The sequence below is a fragment of the Carcharodon carcharias genome, chromosome 2 (genome assembly GCF_017639515.1).
Source record: "Carcharodon carcharias isolate sCarCar2 chromosome 2, sCarCar2.pri, whole genome shotgun sequence".
Lineage (NCBI taxonomy): Eukaryota > Metazoa > Chordata > Chondrichthyes > Lamniformes > Lamnidae > Carcharodon > Carcharodon carcharias.
In genome coordinates this window covers 42,402,568-42,427,027 of record NC_054468.1, presented here as the reverse complement: position 1 = coordinate 42,427,027, position 24,460 = coordinate 42,402,568, and the positions used below count along the sequence as shown (strand labels likewise).

At 39.6% G+C, this 24,460-nt stretch overlaps 1 protein-coding gene across 7 annotated transcripts in view; it reads right to left on the bottom strand.

The window, feature by feature from the left end:
• cops7a (COP9 constitutive photomorphogenic homolog subunit 7A) overlaps nt 1-21,403 on the bottom strand; it is a 41,267-nt gene extending 19,864 nt beyond the window's left edge. For 2 of the 7 annotated variants that reach the window (XM_041175534.1, XM_041175539.1), the window contains exons 1-2: nt 12,838-13,016; nt 8,220-8,295 (exon numbers count right to left, since the gene is read on the bottom strand). Coding sequence is in view for 4 of the 7 variants with exons in the window: in XM_041175521.1 (XP_041031455.1) it covers nt 8,220-8,295; nt 12,838-12,999 (238 nt within the window). In the remaining 3 variants the exon portion in view is untranslated. Of the gene's footprint in view, nt 1-6,216; nt 6,598-8,219; nt 8,296-12,837; nt 13,017-20,777; nt 20,903-21,333 lie in introns of those variants that run through there. The other 5 variants (XM_041175521.1, XM_041175529.1, XM_041175506.1 and 2 more) reach the window with 5 other exon arrangements.
• Between the last annotated feature and the right edge of the window lie 3,057 nt (nt 21,404-24,460).

Below are 24,460 nucleotides of genomic sequence, written 5' to 3'. Positions count from 1 at the left end.
GGTATTTACTATACAGTTGGCAAGAGATGAATTAGCCATGTATGGGGCTATGTGGAGGGAAACTTGCAGGTGGTGAATTTCCATACATCTGCTGCCCTTGTCCTTCTTGGTGATAGAGGTTGTGGATTTGCTCCGGGAATGGGAGGTGCTACTGAAGGAGCCTTGGTGAGTTGTTGCAGTGCATCTTGTAGATGGTACACACTGCTGCCACTGTGCATCAATGGTGAAGGGAACCAATGTTTAAGGTGTTGGATGGGGTGGCAATCAAGCAGGCTGCTTTGTCCTGGATGGTATCGAGCTTCCTGAGCTGTTGGAGCTGCACTCATCCAGGCAAGTGGAGATTATTCCATCACACTCTTGACTTGCACCTTGTAGACGTGGACAGGCTTTGGGGAGTCTAAACTAGTCTTCCCTAAATTTATTTGAAACTCAAAATTGGCCAAATTCCAAAATAAAACTAGAGACAAAAATATTATGATGGTGAATATCCAATAGAAAGTAAAAAAGGGTCATTTTGAAATTAACATATATAAAGCCAGTGTAAAATCCTGAAAATATGACCTATCTTAAAAGTACCGACAAGCCTTGGAGGAGAGCTCTTGCGATAAAGTAAGACTGTTTCTTTTACTGTTCAAATTATATTGGTAGTTGGCTTTGAACCATGCCTTTAACAATAAACTTCTTTAAAAATCAAATTTAAGCAATGGATACATGCTGAGAATTTTTCCAAACCCTCCCATTCCTCAATTTACATACTGAAATTGCTTTAGGTTCAAGGATCACCATGACCGACAGAAATAGAACCTGTTGACTTCTACTCAAGCTTAGACACGAATTAAAGACAGGATGCTTGCTGAGAATTCTCCTTAATTTTCTTGTTCCTTAAAATTGGTTTAGCTTTAGAGGTCACTCTTAGTAAATCGTGAATGGTGATGGATAATAATCTACAAATAGATTACTATTTTCCCCAACCACTCTGGATTTACTTTGACAAAGGGTAAAATTATGAATTACATGCGTAAGAGTATTTTCAAAGATAAATATACAGGTTATTTATAAAGGTTATGCATACATATTGCACCATGAAGTGCAATATGTATGCATAACAGAATTAATGAATTTTCACTAATTTATCATGAGTTACTACCGTAGGCTGTTTAACTTGGTTTAATACATTATATAATTCACAATCTGAGGAAGAAATTTTACATCAGACATTCTATAGCACAGGTGAACTTCGGCAAGAGAGAAAACCAAGGGCTGGGAGAATGTGAAGATAGGGAGCGGAATCTAAAAACTGTGTGCAGGAGGCAGTTGATAATCAGGATGAGCGCTCAATGGGCTGAAGCTAGCCAATTCCTCTGGCATCCAGGAAAGCATAGACAAACTTTGGAGAGGGTGAGGTGAGTAGTCTGATATCATAATCCATATGGAAACAAGCAATGTTGGTAGGGATTGGGAGATATCCTGCATGGGAATGAGGAATTAAAAAGAATATTAAATAACTTAAGGCTGATTCTGATGGAATGTCATTGACATGAAACATTAAATCTGTTTCTCTCTCCACAGATGCTGCCTGACATGCTAAGTACTTTCCAGCATCTTCTGTTCTTAAATAAGTACTTAAGGTTAGTATTTTCAGGATAATAGCTGGACCATGCTTGATGACAAAGGGGTAATGGAAGGTTAGTTAGCTGAAGATATAGTTAGAAGAATGGAGGGAGGGATTCAAATTTGTGGACTGTTTTGGCAGTTACAGGATTTCTGAAATCCTTGAAGCCCCACCTGAACAAACCTGGTACCAAAAAGAGATAAACTTGTGGCTGTGAATTTGAACCAGTAAATAGGAATAGAAAAAGCAAAATACTGCAGATGCTGGAAATCTGAAATAAAAATAGAAAATGCTGGGAATGCTAGCAGATCTGGCAGCATATGTGGAGAGGGAAACAGAGTTAACATTTCAGGTTGATAACCTATCCTCAGAACTGAGAACCGAAAGGATTTGAATTGTCAACTCTGTTTCTCTCGTGAAAGATGCTGCTAACCTTGTAGAGTATTTGCAGTATTTTCTGTTTTTACTGCAATTATGGCTATGTATCCAAGAAGAATTTTGTTAAATTTACTCCGCCAACATAAGAACTTTATTGGTAAAGATGTGTGTGTTGGATGCTTGTGGAGAATTTAATAAGTAGAAATGTAACATTGAATCCAACCATAATCAGCAGACAATTCAGAATGGAGAATTGACAATAAATCAAGGATGCCTTTTCTTTTAAAAGAATGAGCAACTCTTTTTACAATCATCACTTGAGTAACTTTCTTAAAGACGTTTATGTGATAACGCTAAGCCATGTTTTTATGCTGTCACCAAACCCATCAAAGCCCTTTACTGCTCAACAATGCAATCGATAATGCTTTTCCACTATCAGGCAGATCTAAATAATTTCAGGTTAGAAAACAATATCAACTCCAAATAAAATAATTGGACTTGCTACAGGACACTGGCAATCATCCCTCTAACAGCTAAATAGGGAAAATGACAGGATTGTTTCAAGTAGCAAAATCAGTAATAGTTTAATAAAGATACATGAAAATCTCTGGTAAATAGCAAGCTCTGGGAATGGGAGGTGCCAGTTAATCAAACATGCCAGTTAACTGAGATGAAAGGTGAGTTCCACGTTTTTGTCCAATGAGAAAGCTCCAGGATAATCACGGGGGTGTTGAAGTCCCACAAAAGGTGCAGGTCCATGCGAATGAGTGAGCAGTGCCAAGGGCAGATCTTGCTGCAGAGCAGTGGGAGGCTGAGACTGGAGCATAGAAACATAGAAAATAGGAACAGGAATAGGTAATTTGGCCCTTCGAGCCTGTTCCACCATTCAATATAATCATGGCTAATCCTTTCTCTTAATGCCATACTCCTGCACTCTCCCCATATCCATTGATGCCTTTAGAGTCCAGAAATCTATTTCCTTCTTAAATATAGTCAGTGACTTGGCCTTCACAGCCTTCTGTGATACAGAATTCCATAGATTCACCACCCCGAGTGAATACAGGCCGCTGATAACTTCTAAAAAATTCATTTATGGGATGTGGGTGTCACTGGCTAGGCCAGCATTTATTGCCCATCCCTAATTGCCCTCGAGGAGGTGGTGATGAGCTGCCCTCTTGAACTACTGCAGTCCCTGTGATGTAGGTACACCTACTGTGCTGAGGGGGGAGTTCCAGGACTTTGACCCAGTGACAGTGAAGAAACGTCGATATAGTTCCAAATCAGGATGGTGAGTGGTTTGGAGGGGAACTTCCAGGTGGTGGTGTTCCCATGCATCTGTTGCCCTTGTCCTTCTAGACGGTAGTGGTCGTGGGTTTGGAAGGTGTTGCCTAAGAAGCCTTGGTGAGTCCCTGCAGTGCATCTTGTAGATGGTACACACTGTTGCCACTGTACTTCAGTGGTGGAGGGAGTGAATGTTTGTGGATAGGGTGCCAATCAAGCGGGCTGCTTTGTCCTGGATGGCGTCAAGCTTCTTGAGTGTTGTTGGAGTTGCACTCATCCAGGCAAATGGTGGGTATTCCATCGCACTCCTGACTTGTGCCTTGTAGATGGGTGGACATGCTTTGGGGAGTCAGGAGGCAAGTTATTCACTGCAGAATTCCTAGCCTCTGACCTGTTCTTTTGCCACAATATTTACATGGCTAGTCCAGTTCAGTTTCTGGTTAATGGTAACCCCCAGGATGTTGATGGGGATTCAGCGATGGTAATGCCATTGAATGTCAAGAGGCGATGATTAGATTCTCTCTTGTTGAAGATGGTCAATACCTGGCACTTGTGTGGCACGAATGTTACTTGCCACTTGTCAGCCCACTCAAGTATTACCATTGAGTTTGACATCTTCCATCAAAAAACAGACTTGACAGAGCCGACCCCAGAATTCCAGTTGGTAGAGTGCTGGATAACAGAAATATCACTGTAATATATATACACATTTGTTTTCGGGTGAAGCTGAGGCAGGGGAACATTTGAACAGGAATTTCTAATTCATACTCCATTACTCCTTTAGTTATTTAATCTCTCCTGCCTTCCAACTTAGGGCAGACCTTCCCTGTCCCTCTCCTTTTCTTTCCCTTAATTTACTTAAAACCTGTCACGCCTCTAACTTTTTCCAGGTCTGACAAAAAGTCAATGATCTGGAACGTAAACCATTTCTATCTCCACAGATGCTGCCAGAACTGTTGCGTATTGTCTGGTATATTGAAGGGATTTGATTGAGAGCAGATGAGATGATTAAATGTAGTGAAGGGGGAACTACTAAAATAGCAATCTTGGAAGGGACAGAATGTATTCTGAATGGGCACTTAGCAGCTCGGGAGCACTACCACTGACAATAATCTGTACATCCTGAAGGACAGAGCTGCCAGACTAAGCTTGCAACATGCAGCGATGCAACAACCTTACTTGACCTGATATTCAGCAACCTACCCCTCTCTCTCTCTCAGGTAAAGCTGGCCATAATACTTTCCATTGTGTTACAGGGCACTACTGCCTGGTTAACTGGGACAAACAATGGATCAATCTCGTAGTTCAAAACTGGGGCACCATGGCTCATCATAAGCATGACTCTAGTAGGACCTTTATCCCCTCAAGCCTGTTTGCCATTCAATTAGTTCATGGCTGATCTGTACGTCAACTCTACTTATTCAGCTTGATTCTATATTCCTTAATACCTTCACCGATGAAGATAAAAACAATCAATCTCAATTTTGAAATTTCTACTTGACCTGGCCTCAACAGCTTTTTGGGGAGGTAGTTCCAGATTTCAACTATTCTTTGGATGAAAGTGCCTCCTGATCATTCCTGAACTGCCTAATTCAAATTTAAGGTCATGTGCTTTGGTATAGAAGCAAAAATCTGTAAACTATGACTTGATATATACCTCTCACTCTTCTATTGCCATCAAAATGAACACTAGTTCAATGGGTAGTATAGAAAGGTGTGCCAGCAGCATCAGCTGGTATATCATAGAACGAGATACCCACCTGGTGATGGTTACCTACATCAAAAGCAGCATGCTGGTGACAGAGACTTGCAGTTCCACAATGCTAAAGATACAAGGTCTCAATAACTATTGGATCAGAATAAATCTCTGTTGTCCTACAACAATCAGTCAAGAATGTTGGTGGGAAGTCAGCCAACTAATGGGAAGAGGCAGCCTCAAGAACATTCCGATTCTCAACCAAGGTGGAATGCAGCAGTAGCGCAAGAGATAAGACAAGAAATTTCAGTCAAAAGTGCCCAATGGATAAACCAACGTGACCTTTCATTCACCACCACATCCCCCCTGAAGCCCATACCATCATAGATGATATGGTCCAGCCTATATGGTTTATTTCATGTGACATTAAAAAGTGTTGCATTAAAGAGTGGACTGGCTACACTAAAACCTATGGGATCCACTATATTTCCTTGCTGTAATGCTGAAGACCTGTACACTAGACAAAGCTGCAACTCTGGCCAAGCTGGTCATATGGAACAATGTTATAGCCATGGATAAAAGCAAAGTACTGCAGATGATGGAAATCTGAAATAAAAACAGAAAATGCTGGAAAAACTCAGCAGATCTGGCAGCATCTGTGCAGAGAGAAACGGTTAAAATTCAAGTCCGTATGACTTCTTCAGAGCTATAGCCATCTGTCCAACAACGTGGAAAACTTCCCAGGTTTTGTTATATCCAGGAAAGAACAGGATAAGTCTAATTCATCCAATTAACATTTGCTTAGATGTAACCCAATCGCCAAAATGATGGAGTCATCAATACAGTCCCCACCACATATACTGGACATATTCATACTAATGCAATTTTCCCACTATATGCAGTGGACTGTAGATCCATCAAACTGCCACATAACCTCATTGCACAAGAGCAAATATTAAAATTTATACTAACAGCAATAAAGGAGGCAGCATTCAGTACAATGATGAATGCCAAATTTGCTGAGATTAAAGCCCTGAACCATTTAAGAGGCAGTTCAACTGACTGGTGTGGATGGAAAGTTGCCCCAAATCTGGAGCAAATGGTACTATAAATTGTCATATTACCAATAAACTCCAATTTCAGGTAACTGCACAGCACGCAGTTACTTGAACTGCCTGAAACAGCCAGCTCGTCTGATATAATTTAAGCAGCGCCATTGCAATTGCCACTAATGATCAGTGCCACTTACCCAATAATAGACATCTGTCCAGCATAAACTGAGGATGTAGTACCTATTCAACAATAACCTGATCACTAGCAGAGTTCAGGTTCTGTCCAAATAAGTCAGCTCCAGATCACATCATAACTTTCATCCAGGATTGGTGAAAAAAGTTGAACACAAAAGGAAAGGAAGCGTGGGCAAGTGGTGTAGTAGGCCTTAACATCAAGGCTGTGTTTGACTGAGTATGACAATAAGGAGCCCTATCAATGGGAAAGCCAATTACTGTTTGGAGTCATATTTCACATGCAGGAAGGTGGCTGTAATTTCCAGAGGCTGATAATAGCTTCATAAAGTTGTTTTAGGAGTTCCTCAGAGCAACATCCTTTATTCAGTCATCTTCAGCTGATTCTGTAGTACAGTTGGGTGAAAAAAAAGTACAAGGAAGCATATGCTTGATCACAAGACACTTAAAGAATGGAGGAGAAAAGTGCAAACTTGTGGTGCAGATAGATTTGCCATATGGCAAATGAGATGGTTGGCTATATAAAAAGGGGGACATTAAATCATTTTTAAAAAGAGCAACACTGAATTTGTACAAGACACTGGTCGGAACATAGCACTCAGTTATAGGAAGGCCATTATATTCATGAAAAGAGTACAATGATTTACTAGAACAGTACCAGGAGTGAGGAGTTACAATTATGAAGAAAGCTCAAAAGATTGGAACTTTTGAAAATCAATTAGTTTACAAAAATGAAAGGCTTTCAGAGAGCAAAAAATTATTTCCACTGGTTGCCAAATTTAAAAGATGGAAATTATGGAAATGCTGATTTTCTTTCACTTCTGTGAGGGACCAGTTTTTGAAAAAAGCTGAAGGACATTGAATTTTGGACACTGAGTTATTTTTAGAAGTTTGTAATATTAATTCCGAGCTGTGAGTATGCCATTCTTTCAGAAACCACTGGTCAAGATAGATGTTCAACGGGGAATACCTGCTTAGGGAAGAGATACTTTGCATATCTAAGTTAACAAAGAACTGCTGTTACCAGGCAAAAGACTCTTGCTGATTGGTTAAAAACATCTGGCCTAAGAGAAGTATTCTTTGAACATCTTAGTCTTTAAAACTCTTAGGGAGAGCGAATGTGTGCGCGCACGCCTTTGAAACAAGTTGCAAGGAAAAGACTCTCTCTTTCCCTCTCTCTCTGCCCCACTTTTGTGTTAAAATTTCCTCAGAAACATCTCATCAGGATAACTCCATTTTATTTTGAAAGTCTGGAAAGTTGTGATAAGTAAGTGTCACCAAGGACAGTTTCACCAACAAATCCATCTGAAGGAACTTCCAGATCTACTGTGACCAGAATTCTGTTAGATCAACAGTGTCAAGATCTTTTCAAATTTTATCCTTTTAAAAAGAAATGTTCCCAGCCTCTAGCCTCTGCAGAGGACTGTGCTTATTTTGTCTTGTTTTGTGTTTGTGCGTGAGTGTATGGGGGTTCGAATATGTGTTTTTTTAAGCAAGGGGAAAATCATTACACTTCTAAACTACAACTTATATGCTAACCAGTTAATTAACTTTTTTTTTAAAGAAGTAGTTTGTTTTATAATAAATCAATTATGTGTGTGTTTACTGAAAGAAGCCTAGTTAGTCTTTTTATGCTGGGAATAACAGTATCAAAGGGTAACAACTGACCAGTTTTGTGGATGAATTAAACATTTAAACTATTGTTATGATCTGTGGAGAAGTAGGGCTAGAATTAACAGTGCAGTCCTCCCATTACGGTCCGCAACACTACACTGAGGGTTATTAGAACATAGAACATAGAATTAAAACACGCTTGCGCACAAAACCATGACATCTTAAAGAAGAAATGGATAAGAATTTCAAAAGGAATAAAAGAAAATGGAATCGAACAGATAGCTCCAGATGAAGAGCTAGCATTGGCACATAATTACCTTCTTTTGCGCTGCAATTTCAATTGTCATATCTTGTAGCAATAGTAGAACAGACAGAATAAATACCACTTCCTTACCTAAATAGTCAGGGTATGTTCCATATGCAAACAGGTTCAACAGTTGAAAGTAGGCAGCATGTGATCCATTAGCTAGCTGTGGAGAAAGACTAAAAGTATAAGTGGCAGTAATCTTTGAAAGTAATAGATACACAAATAAAAGCATGATAAGGCTAGTGGAAGCTGGCTTCAAACTCCACTGACACAAAGTAAAACCTTGTTGGATTAGGGAAAGAAGTTAAAAGTTCTGAATTTGTAAACAAACTCCTTAATAGCATGCTGAAACCATCAATAATATAAATAATTTCTGATATTTGTACATTAAAGTTTCTCACTCCCAACCACAAAGCAGTACAGAAACAATGAATGAAGTATCCATTTCCTTGTTTGAAATTAAGATCTTTAGATATCTATTCCTGGAAAAACACATCTAGTTTTCAAAATGAAGAAAGCAAGAATTGCAAAAATACTTTAGATTCCAGATGCTGAAAATCATCAAAGTGATGGAAATTGTAACATTTTCTCCATCACAATACCTCTTAGAATGTACTGAAAATAAGAGCTATTTTCCTTTTGGTGCACAAAATCCTACTATATCAATATTGGATCTAGTTAAATGTCCAATATTGAGCAGAGATTAGCATTCCAATTGCACAATGCAGAAGGTTTCCAAAGTGGGTAATCTACCAATAAAAAAGCTGGTATAATATTGAAATTTTGTCTTTGATTACAATTATTATATGGAGGAAACATGCTCATATTTTCAAAGCATACCAAGATTCAGTAGATTACCGCTATTGCACTAATTGCCTTGCCTCAGTCACTTGACCTCATCAACACTAAACACAGAGGTCTTACTGTGCTTCCACTTTTAGCATCCTGGATCACATCAGGATCTGCAATTACCCAACAAAACTTAAAACAATTGGAATTTAAAACAATATTTTCTGCTCATTTCACAACATATTGTTGCATGTAAAAAAAAGACATCTCCTGTACCAGATTTTATGGCAGCATTACATCTCATTTAAAAAATATCAAGGTCTCCTTGGATTATTATTGAAAAACTGTGGATATGGCAAAACAACTGGTTATAGATCAGCAATTCAAAAATTCTCAGAAATAATTTTAAAACAAGTTTTTGAAAGTTTTCAAAATATCTTACAATTTAAAACAGCATAAAACTTCTATCTTTAATACCTTGTTCCTCCAATTTCTTTTCTTAATTTATTTTCTTTCTGCACTTGAATACCTATTATGAATGTAATATTTATTCTTACTGTTTTCATTTTTGTTCTGTGCTCAGATTATTAGAATACATAAAATAGAAAATTTAAAGGTCAGGTCTATAGTGCATGGTTGTTACATTAATTTTTGTAATCTTACCTTTTCATGTCATCTTCACAAAGTCTTCCAAAAGTAAACTATACACAAGTTCATACCCTAAACTATCAATTAATGGTCAAGGTGCATCAAAGTAACATGAAGCCAGTTCAGCTGGACTGTGTGTGATGGTTTGCACACTTTTTCGCAATTACATTTTATTAGAAGAGCAATACATTTTTGATACAAATCTCTCCATACATATTTTAATTATTTACTTTGCTGTTTAAGTCTCCAATACATGTATGTATTTACCATAATAGGGAATTTTAAAAAGTCATTAACTCACATGTTTAGTTGGGTGGTTCATGGGGGGGGTGAGTGGAAAGAGGAGCAAAAAGTCAGGACTAAAATCCACCTTGCTTGTTTTGTATATTTGGCTCCAAGTGGAAACAACCTAAAGGACAGATGCACAACTGATTTTTTTTTCATTTACTCACAGGATTGTTGGGCATCGTTGGCTGCGCTAGCATTTATTGGCCATCCCTAATTGCCCTTGTTCAGAGGGCATTTAAGAGTCAACCACATTGCCGTGGGTCTGGAGTCTTCTCTACTCTGTCCAGATCCCTCAAGATTTTGAATACCTCTAACAAGTCTCCTCAACCATCCCAAATATATTTTTTAAAACCACACCCTCAACCTGCCCTACTACTTTCATATACCCCTGTCCCTCTGCTCCTGCACTCCTTTCGAATTGTACCCTTACTTTATATTGCCTCTCCCCATTCTTCCTAACAAAATGAATCACTTCACACATCCCTACATTCAATTTCATCTGCCATTTGTCCACCTATTGCACCAGCAAGTCTAAGTCCTCCTGAAGTTTTGTACTAATATCATGACACTTTACAATGCTTCCAAGTTTCAGGTCATCCACAAATTTTGAAATTGCACCTTTTACACAAAAGTTTAGGTCACTAATGTATATCAAGAGCAGCAGGGGTCCTAACATGGATCCCTGGGGAACTCCACTATCAACATTCTTCTAGTCTGAAAACAATCATTCACCATTACTGTTTCCTTCACTCAGCCAATTTTGTATCCATGTTCTACTGTCACTCTTACTCCGTGAGCTTTAGCTTTGCTCACAAATCTGTTCTGCAGCACTTTATAAGAAATAGGAGCAGGAAATGACCGTATGGCAGTCGAGCCTGCTCCACACAATATGATCATGGCTGATCTTTGGCTTCAACTCCACTTTCTCATCTGCTCCCCATATCCCACAATTCCCTGAGACACCAAAAATCTCAGCCTTAAATATATTCAAAGATGGGGCATCCACAACCCTCCTGAGTAGAGAATTCCAAAGATTCAGAACCCTTTCAGTGAAGAAATTTCTCATCTCAGTCCTAAATCCTGGAAGTTTGCCCCCTTTTTCCAGATTTCCCAGCTAGAAGAAACAAATTCTCAGTATCTACCCTATCAAGCCCCTTCATAATCTTGAATGTTTCAATGAGATCATCTCCACATTCTTGTAAACTCCAGAGAATATCAAATGTCTTCTGAAAGTCCAATAAAATCTCATTACCTTCATCTACCCTCTCTGTTACTTCAAAAAAACTCAAGCAAGTTAGGTAATAGACATTTGGTAGTGCAGAACTCGAGAATTGCTGAAAAAAAAAAGACACGTTGAAGCTTTTTGTCTTGCACTCATCAGGACACTTTTCAAGAATACCAATATAAGGTGGAAACAACAATTTATACTGATAAGGGAGTGCTGATTGGTTGGCAAGTAGACTCCAATCGGTAGAGGCGATGCCACGGAGAATGGACTAGTGATGGTGACTGACAAACATTTTTTGAAGTTTAAACCAAGCAGCTTGACCATAATTGCTCAAGGCATTTCCCTGAGGGATGAGTCAGCAAATGGCTGTCACTTATTTGGTTCAGCTGAAACAAGCACAATGTGTACACATGTTCTTTCTGTCAGCAATACTCAAGTTAGTTAAACACAATTTTCCCTTAAGAAATCTATGCAGGTTTTCCTTAATTAACCTACATTTGCCTGAGTGACAATAATTTTGTCCTGAGTTATCGCTTTTAAAAGCTTCCTTTTCATCAAAGTTAAGCCAAGTAACCTGTGGCTGCTGGGCTTATTCTTGCACCCTTTTTGAACAAGGGTATCACAAAAAAAACTTACCTCTTCTTTGGCAGCCTCCAAAAGTCCCCTCAAGGATGTCTGCTTATGCCTCTGTAGCCCTCTGCTCTTGCTGTCAAATTTGGCAGTGGGCCTTAAGATATACATTAAGCCCCTGATTAGAATAGGCCTAACATCTGTCTCAGGCAGATGCCCTGGGCATGCAGAAGTGTAATGGGCAGCTATCACCCCTCTGGGTTGATCAGGTATGGGAGATCATAACTAGAAATTTGTCCCCCACTCCTATTTAAACCTAGAAATTGGGTGCAAAAGGGACCAATTTCTCTCCATGAGCGTAGGCAGTGAGTGTTAGCAAGCTATTCCATCTTTTGAGCATCAGAAGTCAGTCTGATTTTGTTGAAACTGAACATCCATATACAAGCATTGTATTTTTCTACAGGAAAGCTAGCGGGGCAACAATACCATCTGATTTTTTTTCCTCGAGAATCATATGGCCCAGAAGGAGATAATTCAACTCATCATACCTCTCCTGGCTCTTTGCAACAGTTATTCAATTAGTCCCACTCCCATGCCCTGCAAATTTTATGTTATCAAGTATTTATCCAATTCCCTTTTGAAAGTTATAATCGAATCTGTTTCCACCATCCTTTCCGATCATAACTCACAGCAAAAAAAAAATTCTCGTCTCCAAAATGGTTCTTTTGTCAATTACTTTAAATCAGGGTCTTCGTGCCAGTGGAAATGGATTCTATTTACTCTGTCAAAACACTTCATTATTTTGACAAACTGCTAAATCTCCCCATAACTTTATCTGCTCTGAAGAGAACAATCCCAGCTTCTCTCGTCTCTCTTTAGCCTGGGATCGCTGAAGCCAATTACAATGCCTCATGGTGATCGACTATTAAAATTTCAAATCTTATTCTAATAGGAAAACTACAAAAACGAACTCACATTACTCAGTGTACCTTCACATTTATTTATGTTCATTTCACATAGTAAAATGCTTAATGTTTCAAATTAGTTAGCAAATAGCACATCTCAAGACTCTAGAGAGAAGCTTCTTAAAATTACTTAGGTTTTCTGTATTTTAAATTTGGCAAAGATTCATAGCAATAGGGAGAATGTTTAAAAAAAATTCTGCATTGCAATCTTTCTTACCTCCTGTATATTTGGTGTTTCCAGAAGTTCACCAAAAACAAAAACTCCTGGAGCCTCTAACACTTGGCTGATAAGGGTCGTTAATGCTGGACCTTTGGCATTTCTAGACAACAAAATGAACTGTTCCAAAGGATTACTTGTAGGTTTTGATTCTCCTGCCATTGCACAAAGGTGGTTCCCTGTAAAACAAAAAAAGTCAGTATTTTTAGGTTGCACTGGTGCCAAATCAGAGAATATTTTGCATAAAGAAAACATACTGAAGCAGCGTGTTATCTATATAGCTTCTCTGGGCTGCCTGGCTCTGTCCCAGTTATTCTTGCAATAATGAAAAACTCAAACATTACATCAAATGGAAAATATCAGTTGATTGTACAAGAAATAATTCCAAATTTAGATTAAGAAGGGAAATATGTTGCTTGACTGATCTTGACTTTCTTGTATAAGTGACATCCCAAGAGAACCACTGGAAAACCAAATTATGTGAAAAAGGAACTGACTGGGGGAAAGAAATAACCCTTTACTTGAGGGAATTTTATCAAGGTGGATGGAGATACTGGATAGAGTGCCCAGGGATCAGTGCTGGGGCCCCTACTGTTTCTAATTTACGGTAATGGCTTGGATTTTGAAATCCTTGTAAACTAGATAAATTTGCAAAGAGTAATAAATGAAGGAGGAAGTAAGAAAAAGCAGCCAGGGACCTATAAAAGTAGATAAAATTCACAAATGGGAATTTTTCAAAACAATCAAGTGTAAGGTACTACATGCTGTTAGAAAATATGGATATGACAAGTATACTGTGGATGGTGCAAAATAGTTACCAGTGAAATTGACAGGAATTCGTGACTCAGTAAGTTGGCACTTAAAAGTGGAACAGAAATAAGTGCAGCAAACAGGATACTTAGTTATACTGCTGAGTCACTTGAGTTCAATTAGAATGCATCATGCCAGAACGGTACAGTGCTTTGGTCAGATTCAACCTTGAATACAGTGTTCACTTTGTCTCCCTAAGACAAAAGGGAAGCAGACAAGCCAAGGAAGCAGTGGAACAAATAATGAGGGTTCAGTTATATGGAAGGATTGGAGAAACCGTTAGCCTAGAACTTCACATGGTACTAAAAAAGCATAACTACAGTTATTTTGGAACACTACTCAAGGATCTAGAACAGCAGAACTGATTAAAATAGCTGAAAAGGACACTTAAGACAGATCACAGGATATACATCTTCACCCTGGAACGCTTTCTAGTAGACAGGAAGTGGTAAAATGCTTAGCCTCATCCAACAGACTGAAAAAAAAGACCGGCCTTCATTTATGTTGCACTTCTCACACTACTGATCACTTTACAGCCAATGAAGTACTTTTGAAACAAAGTCATTACCGTCATGTAGGAAACATGGCAGCCAATTTGCCACTAGAAAGCTCCCAGAAAGAGCAACGTGATAGTGACCAGATAATGGGTTTAGTGATGTTGTTAGAGGAATAAACATCAGTCAAGACGCCGGGAACACAGTTCCTTCCTATGTAATAGTGCTATGGGATCTTTCACATCCACCCAAACATGCCGATGGGGCATTGGTTTAACATCTCATTCGAAAGACAGCACCTCCAATAATGCAACGCTCCCTCAGTACTGCACTTAAGAGTATCAGCCTTCATTTTTGAGTTACAGGACATTATGAGTAAATGCAAGTTTCTCTTCATTTTGGATCTATGAGGTAAGACAAGTCAAATTGACCCCCTAATTATATCTCTCATGACTACAATGATCTCACACCTAGTGAAGGACATATTGAGGCATTTTTCTGATTGTTGGCAATGTTCACACTGACTTGGTGTCATTCCAATATGGGTTGAGCAGAACATTAGAAGGCTTTGCCAGTGAAACCAAAAATACCAACTTACCAACAGGGGCACGTAATGAGGATGAAAAGTCTGGGGGTGGGAAGGTGAAAAAGGAGAGTACTGTCTATTTGCAAAATATATGTATAAAATGCTTCTAGGTGATTTATTTTTAAAGTAAAATTTCCTCCCCAATTATTGCAGTTCTCACAAATGAGCAATTAATTTGTTCTTGTGGTAATGGTACTGTAATAAGCAGAGTTCATAGCTGTAAATTTTTTTTGTGTGTTTTTGTTTGTTGGAAGAAATATAAAACACTTGTGCGGCTTAAAAGCAGGAACTGCCAATCCCATTTGTTTGCAATTTTTAATGCAGCCATGAAGAAAAACTATTCAAAGAACTTTTGTTATTATGCTTTCCTCATCTTCCCAAAAGTGTGGTCAATTATATAAAAATAATCACTTTTCCTTGTGTTTCTTTGAATTTTTAACAAAGGTGTTCAGTAATGACTAATATTGACAAAGTCAAAGTGGCAAATGATAGCACAGATTATGTTAAATTAATTAAGTCAGACCTTTGCATCAATAATGCTAACAAATCTCTATCTTTAAACAGAATCTAGAGTTTGATAAATATTGTTTCAATAAATTCCATGGATAGATACTTTTAAGCTGCCCTCAAATCTTGTTCAATTTAAAACTCCATTATTTTTGCTATAGTCCTTTGGCTTTTCTATCTTTTAATACATACTAGCAATACGGTGCAATCTGGTTCTTCATTAGACAAAATATTTACTGCTACTATGTATATAAATTTAGAAAGCAGATATTGAAACAGTGTGCTAATGTTACAAATGTAGATTTTCTATCCTCTGCAGTTTTATATTTCCTGAAAGAATACACTGTCTACCAGCTTTTTGCTTCTAGTATGCTGTGCAACATAGTTTTTTTTTGCAAGAAATGTATAAGGCCCAATAATCCCACCCCTTCTTAAACAGTGACTGCACTTCAAAAGTATTTCATTGAACTTAAATTGACTTGGAATGTCTGCTTGTATAAATGCAAGTTTTTCTTTTCTTAGATCAACCCCAACTAACCACTTTCTCAACCACATTTCTCAATCTCCTGTCACCAAAAAAAATTGCTCCTTGAACACTTTATACGTCCACTATAATGGCCTTTTTCAGAAAATAATTCATGTCCAAGACTCCTTTGGTGAAAAGGTTCCATCCAACTTGTTTTTCCTACTAACTTACACCTTCAAATGTTTGGATCTTTTCTTCATTAAAAAAATTTACTTAGATCCATTCCGTCAAATTCCATCATAGGAGACATTTGGTAACAATCAGGGGGTCAATCCAATTGCCAGCTGATTTTTCCACGTTGTAGCTCATAAGAAATAGGAGCAGGAGTAGGCTTCTTGGCCCCTCGAGCCTGTTCTGCCATTCAAATGATGGCTGACCAGATTGTGCCTATGCAACATTGGAAAAATTTCATTGTCAGAAAATGACCCTTGATTGATGAATCCAGTGACAGCTCATCCATGGGATGAAGCATATCCAGAAGCAGGGTCACATCAGAGAGCCATCACAACAGGGTTTTCCACTTCTTTCCCTGTCTCCCATCTCCAAAGGACCAGGAAGATTCTGACCAATTGGAAGAGGCAGGAATGTGCATTCCATACAGATGAATTGTAGTGGGGAAGAAATGACAAAAATTGAAGGCAGCAGACAGCTCAAAGAGAAATGTCCTTTTCTGGGCCACCATTTTTAACTTTGCCCTTCAACTAAACTCTTTTGACCCAACACCCTATCTCCATCCTGCCCTATGCTGCCAAGGTCCTTGAGCTGATCATTTAACTACACAACTACCCTCCCGGTTTGAATCCCCACCAATTTATCTTCTGACCTACCACTGACCACAGTCATGTTCAACATGCATTTACATCTTTTGTAACTGCATCAATGTTTTCCAGTCCCTCTTAGGCCTCTTTACCACTGTTGGCTCATTCCGTTTTTGGCTCTTTCCACAACAGTTCATTTTTATAGCACTGCTCTCCTGGTTCCATTCCAATCTCATCCAATGTAGCCACTGCTTCAATTGCGTTTCTTCTCTAATGCGCAAGGTTCTACCATCAGTTTTCAATTTTTAAATCAGCATGATGCCTCTTAAATTCAACTTGGAGGGCAATACATGGCAGCCATTACTGAAACATGGCTACAAGACAGTCAGGAGCAAGGACCAAATATACCCGGTTATAGGTACAGGAAAGATCAGGAAAATCATTTAGTGATTAAGAATGAAATTATTTCAATGGTAGGAGAGGATATAAAGAGAACTAAGCAGGCAGTGGGGACTTCAGGGGTGGAATTAAAAAACGCAAAAGGATTGAAGACCTAAATGGGTGTTGTGGCATTGGCTGTGAAGTGGTAGTTTGCATAAATGTGGACTGTAGACTAGCATATAACAAAAGCAGAGTGATTTTAATGTAGGATTTTAACTTTCATATAGATTGCAATAAACAGATTAGCACATGCCAGAAAGTTGGTGAATTTATTGAGTGTGCCTGGGTTAAGTTTCTGGCTGTTGTTGCAGAAAACTTCTGGTGTCAGGGTTTCTTGCCCCACCATTGAAAAGTTCAGGGGGAACACAATCTCACCACCGATGGCTGCCTTGCAGACATTTAGCATTCTGTGGAGCATTTATCGGTTAGAGACAGGTCTTTCACCCTTACCTGAGGAGGAAGTGTCACCTCAGACATCTTATTGGCCACCAACTCTCTGGTCCCATTAGCGTCACTGGGAGTGGTGTCCACTGTTGGGACTACAGCAAGTCCCACAGATAAAAATGACATGAGCCCAGAATGCAGGTAAATCCAGGGTCTCTCAATGGAGCCAGAAGAGGAGGCCAGTGGTTGTGGGGGTGGTCCCTGACTGGGAAAGGGGGATGCAAGGAAGACACCCCCCTGTAGCTGCCCAAGGCCCAGCTGGCTAACTTGCTGGGCTGCACCTCACTCCTATCCCACCCTATTCCTGACCATCCCTTACAGACCTACAAATTGCAGCTGTCCTTATGTAACCATTAATTGGCCACTTAAGAGCCTCAATTTGGGTGAAGGCAGGAGGACCTCCCTAGGCCTTGTCAGCACCCCCCTTCCCCCACCACAAAATCTTGGCCAGTTTGGGGACAGGAAGGTAGGCAGCTGGAAGGACACCCACAGAATTTTACAGCCCCCAACTTGCAAACCTGTTGGTAGTTGTCCATAAAATTCTGCTCAATGTGTCCTGGAAGCAGTAAAATGACATACCATATTAAATTTAGTAATTTTCAGATTTAGTTGAGTCAAACAGTGCATGAGCATTTATCTAATAGCAATCATAATATGAAGGAATTCAAAGTAATGTTTGAAAGGGAGAAACGCAAATCAGCTATGAAGATTCTAGATTTAACCAAGGCTAGATTTAGCTAAGGCTAATTCAATGTGATGAGGCAGAGACTGTCCACAGTAAACTGGGCAAGTCTGTTCATGGGTAAACCGACAGAAGGTCGTTTGGGGGTGGGGTGGGGGGGGGTGTGTTGGTTGGGGGGGGGGGGGTGCTGTTGAAAAAATATTTTATGATACATGAACAAGCTTATACCTGAGAAGCAAGAGCTCTACTTTCCAAAAAAAACTAATAACTCAAGTTTCAAGAGGTGAGACAACATTAAATGTTGTCCCAAAGTCCTCTTGATTCAGGAACTGCTCCTTTAGATTGGAAAAGTGCATATATTACTGGCTACTTAAGGTGAGAGGGGAAAAGCAGCAGATTAAGAGACCAGTGAGCCTAACATCTGTTGTCAGAAAATTACCAGAATCTGTAAGTAGTAGTAAGGTAACTGAACATCTTGAAAATTTTCAGCTGATCACAGGGTCAGCATTGATTTGTAAAGGTAGGTCTTCCTGACAAACCTGATTAGAATTTTTGAAGAGGTGACTAAAGTAGCGTACAGAGAAATGTCTATGGATGCTAAAGTTCATCAAAAGATACTATGAACAAAAGTTGAAGCTTGTGGAATTGAAGGCAAATTGATCTAATTAGGAAAATGGCTGATCGATCGGCAGGAGACATGGAGTTGGAATAACTGGCAGGAAGTCTAACTGGCAGGATGTGACTAGTGATGTGACACACGGGCTTGTTTCTGGGCCTTAACTATTCACCTTATATAATAATGGCCTAGATATGATAGAAAGCCTCGTATCCAAATTTGCTGATGAGACAAAGGTAGGTGGCATTCTAAGCAGTTTAGATAGAAGCATAAAAATAGAGTGAGATATTGATAGACTAAATAAATGAAATCCATTTGCCACAGTTCTTCCCAAATGTAGGTAAATGTGAAGTCATCCATTTTGGACCTAAAAAGGATAAAATAGGGTACTTTTAAAAATGGAGAAAAGCTAGCAACAGTGGAGGTTCAGAAAGACTTGGAGTGAAGAAATCCAGGTACATATTTCATTAAAATAGCATGAATAGGCATAGAAAATAATCAAAAAGGCTAATGGAACACTGGTATTTATATCTAAAATAGTGTAGAGGTCATGCTTCAGCCATATAAAGCCCTGATTATTCCACACCTGGAGTTCTGTGAGCAGTTGTGAGCACCACCTCTTAGGAAGGATACATTAGCCTTGGAGGCAATGCAGCTTGGGTTTACCAGAATGATACCTAGTCTCCATTGGTTAAACTACAAGGAGAGATTCAACAAACTAGGGTTGTATTCCCTGGAATTTAGAAATTTAAAGTGTGATTTGATCAAAGTTTCAAGACATTTGAGGGAAAAGATAGGATAGATAGAGAAACTATTTCTGGTCATTGGGATGTCTAAGACTGAGGCCATAGTTTAAAAATTAGAGACAGACCCCTTCAAGAGTGAAATCAGGAAACACTTGCACCCACAAAGGATAGCAGCCATTTGGAAAGCTCTTCCATAAATAGCTATATCAACTGTAAGTTTTAAATGAGATTGATCGGATAACAAGAACCTGTCAGGTGATAACAAACATGAATTTGGGTTTAGTTGGTGAAAGAGAGTTAGTAGCATAATCTGGCAATGCCTGGGGAGAAAACATCTAGTCTCCCTGATCAGAGGTTTAAAGGTTTGCTCAGGATTGAGTCAGACATTCGGTTAGTAAACCACCTGAACAGAGAACTGAGAGTAGTGCAAGCACCAGCCCCTAGGAAGGAATATTAGCCTTGAAGGGAGTGCTGCATAGATTCAATCAGATTATTGGAAGAAACTGCAGCAGAGGAGTGTTGGAATTGATAACTGAAGGGATGGCTTTGGTTTTACCAACATTTTACCATCCTATCAAACCCCTTCATAATTTTAAAGGCCCCCAAGTATTGTCTTAGTCTGAGGGAAAAGAAGAACTCCAGCTTGATCAATTGCTCCTCAGTTGAATCCTCTCCATTCTGGTAACATTCTTGTAAACATTATTTGCACTTTTCCTAGAATTTCAATATACTTTGGAGACCATGAATTTGAACTAATGTTCTACATAAATTTAACATCACCTCCTTCTGTAATATATTCCTCCAGAAATGAACACTAGAGCTTTGTTTGCATCCTCATCAACTTGTACTGCTGTCAGTGATTTATGTACTGTATCTGTATTCCTGGATCTCTTTGCTCATCTACCTTATTTAGTTATTTACCTTCCAAAGAGTAATTGAACTTCTTATGTTTCTGCTAAAGTGAATCATCTGGCTATACAGTATTTACCAACAATGCAAGCCTGCTTATCTCTTCCTGTATTTTGGTGCAATACTCCACATTCCCAATTTGGTGTTATCTGCAATTTTTGACACAATGCTTCAAACTTTGAGTCCAAATCATTTAGCTATATGGTAAAATAACAGCATCCCTGATAAAAATCCTCCCTTAACACTGACACAGCATTTTGCAACTTGACCCCTAACGCTACATAGCTGGACCTTTGTCATAATTCTGTTATGTGGCAATTTATCCAAGACCTCCTTACAGTACATGCACAATTCATCACTGTACTGCCCTCGTTTTCTCTTGCCTAATTGTTCAAAAAAATCCAATTACGTTTTTTTTTACCTTTTATGAAATAGATGCTGACGATTCATTTGGGTAAATACCTACTTTTCAAAGAAAAACGATCACGACTTCAACTGAGTACCAAAGTTGGTTCGTCAAGTGCAAGCAGAAGAACCTGATTAGCTCTAGTGACAAAAACGGGTGCATGAGTTCTGGTATGTATTGTACTCGTTTGCACTTCAGTTCAATCCTAGCTCTATAGATCATCACAGTTTTAAACCCGATGTAAGATTTTTAGGGATTCTCTCCGCTCATATCGAGCAATAAACAGGTGAACAACAGGACACATCTTTACCAGAAGAGAAGTCACGAAATATTTAATATAACCGCGAAGAGGAAGGGTTCTATCCTTTAAAGCACACACAAACAAAAAGAACAACGTGTTTGACGCTTGCTGCTCTAGGCCCAGACCTATTATTCTGACAACTGGTTAACGTGCTGATGACTAGAAAAGCCAGGGGTTCATAACAGCGCACTTAGCAGAGAGCCTGGAATCGCTGCCCCCAGCCAGCTACTCCTGCAGCATCCATGACTCGCACGTTTTTAAATAACTCACCTGCACCCAGGCCCCTTTGCCTCAGTCCCTCTTTCAGAGGAGAACTGGGCGCCTCCGCTTTGCGTCTATTGGCCGGGGCAACACGTGCATGGGCCCGCCCCCTTCACCAATCTGGGTTCTTATTTGCTCGCTCTACTGTCGATCTAGTGACGTAACCCCTTCGCCGCACTTTATTCATGAGGTACAGCCGTTGGCAGCGTCTCGTGATTCGGAGATTTAAATTTAAATCCCCGGCGCGCGGAACGGCCTCTGTTTTAACCGCGCTCGCTCTTATTCTATGTTAGGGGAGGACTCATGCAGTGAAGGCTGGAAACATAGCTGCTTAGTCAACAATATCAGGACAGCTATTGGACATAAGAACGTTTTAATTCTCCACGCTCCCACTTGGACCTTTCTACCCATGGTCTGCTACAGTATTCAAGTGAGGCTCAATGCAAGCTTCAGGAACAGCACCTTGCCTTTCGACTCGGCACTCTATAGCTTCGGGATTCAACACGAAGTTAAACAACTTTATATCATAACCTCTGCCACCATCTTGTTTTATTTGTTTTTTCTATTTTTTTGGAGGTTGGTCTTGTCTTGTTTCTTTATCGCTTCTGTTGCATTCAGATGGTTTTTATGTAGTCATTCATGCCTCATTTGGATACAACCTTTGTTTCTTTACTATATACATTACCACCCTCTTTGGCTGTTACATCGTGAAATCTTTTGTTATTTAATCTCCCCTGGTCTCCACCCAATTACAGACCTTCACCTTTGCTCTTCCTGCCCCCTATCACTGGCTTATCGTTCTTCAGTTCTGATGAAAGATCATCGAGCTGAAACGTTAGCTCTGTTTCTGTCTACAGATGCTGCCTGACCTCCTGCGTTTTTCCAGCATCTTGTTCTTATTTCAGATTTGTAGCATCTGCAGTATTTTGCTTTCGTAGTCACTGGACGTGTCAGGCCAGGGACCCTTTAACGTTGAGAAATCATATTGTTGCACATCATGATAAAGTGTTGAACTATCAAGTTGCTGGATATAAATTAGTAGTGAACCAAGTACCAACCAAAACCTGGGTAGGGCAATGAATCAGAACTTTTCTGGAACAACTGTTCCTTGGATTTGAACTTTTTGATATCTCTAGCCACCACAACCTGAGTCAGTTAACAATTGCTAATGTTTATAAACCAACAAATGTTGCATGTCGCAGACTAATTTTGCCCATTGCCTATTCATATGGGTTGGGAATTCAATACCATCACACAACCTGGAATATGGTGACAATGATGCCACAAATGAATAGTTCATTGAATCAAACTCTGGACACTTCTACTTGTCCTGGAGAGGGAGTTAGCATTGAGTGCTAGTAAGAAAAACACAAGTCCTCCACCTAGCTTTTCTCCTGACATCATCTAAGCATAGAATCCCAATGAAGACAATGATTCTTCTGGTTATCTTCCTCAGCATTCTCTGCCAGCACCACTGTGGCATCTGTCACTGCCTCTTTTAGAAGCAACAATCCTAATTGCTCCAGCCTTTCCTCCAGCCAGTTGTCTCACTCAGACTACTTTGGGTGTTAATCTCTCCAAGACTCTCCTTATCCTGTGCAGCTTTTTAAAAATTCATTCATGGGATGTGGGCATCATTGGCTAGGCCAGCATTTATTGCCCGTCCCTAATTGCTCTTGTTCAGAGAGCATTGAGAGCCAACCACATTGCTGTGGGTCTGGAGTCGCATGTAGGCCAGGCAAGGATGGCAGATTTCCTTCCATAAGGGACATTAGGGAACCAGATGGGTCTTTATGACAATCAGCAATAGTTTCATTGCCATCATCAGACTTTTAATTGCAGATTTTTATTAGATTCACATTTCACCATCTGCCATGCTGGGGTTCAGACCTGGGTGCCCAGAGCTTTACCCTGGGTCTCTACATTACTAGTCCAGTGACAATATCACTATACCTTTGGACCTTGGCACCAGTTCAATAATTAGCTCTGCCAGTTTTCCCTCTAGAATATTTGCTCATTAGCAAACAAAGTTTTGGCCATCCACAATCTCATCATGGACAATTGGATTTATAGTCTGACACTGATAGAAACATGGCTTACAAGCAGTCCCTCTTTCCACTTATAGTAGCTTCCTAACTTTGCTATATTCTTTACTGCCTGCCCTTTTCACCCATATTTCCAGTATCTGTCCTCCTTACAGTACCTCATACTTTCCTATTTATCCTGCTTTTAATTTACAACCCTTGTTCTGCATTTCTCTCAGGTCCCAGCTGACTTTCTTTAAGACATATTCCCCACTCTATTCTCTTAGCCTCTGCACTGAGTGAACTTTTATCATTTCAAATTCCATTTTAATTCCCATACTTCTCATTTCCTCAAGGTAATTCTTCCTCCTCTCAATCTGATATGAGCTCCCCTATATCATCTTGTCTTTCTTGCAACCTACTTTCCCATTTTCTGCTCAAATCCTAATACTCATCATCTGCCAATGGTAAAACTCTCACACAAACTCCTTATAACCTTACCCTTGAATATCCAGAAACTCTACTGAGCCAGTAATATAAATTCCAGGCCCACTAGCATAGGGCAGAGGCTAGGTATTTTGTGGTAAGTGGCTTAGCTCCTAACTCTTCAAAGCCTTTCCACCATTTATAAGACACAAATCAGAGGTGTGATGGAATGCTGTCTTGTTTGGATGGGTGCAGCTGTATCAACACTGATGACGCTCAACACCATCTAGGCCAAAGCAGTTAATGTGGTTGGCATTTCATTTACTAGCCAAGACATCTACTTCCTTCATGTACTGTGGTTGCAGTGTGTACTATCTACTGGATGAATTTTAGCCATTTGCCAAGGCTTCTTAGAGCCATAGAAAAATTACAGTGCAGAAAGAGGCCATTCAGACCATTATGTCTGCACCAGCCAAAAAGAGGAAAAGGAAACTAGCCATTCATTTTAATCCCACTTTCCAGCACCTGGCCTGTAGCCTTGCAGGTTACAACACTTCAGATGCAGATCCTGGTACCTTATAAATGAGTTGAGCGTTTCAGCCTCAACCACCAACATAGGCAGTGAATTCCAGATGCCCATCACCCTCTCAGTGAAAAAGTTTTCCCTCTTGACCCCTCTAATCCTT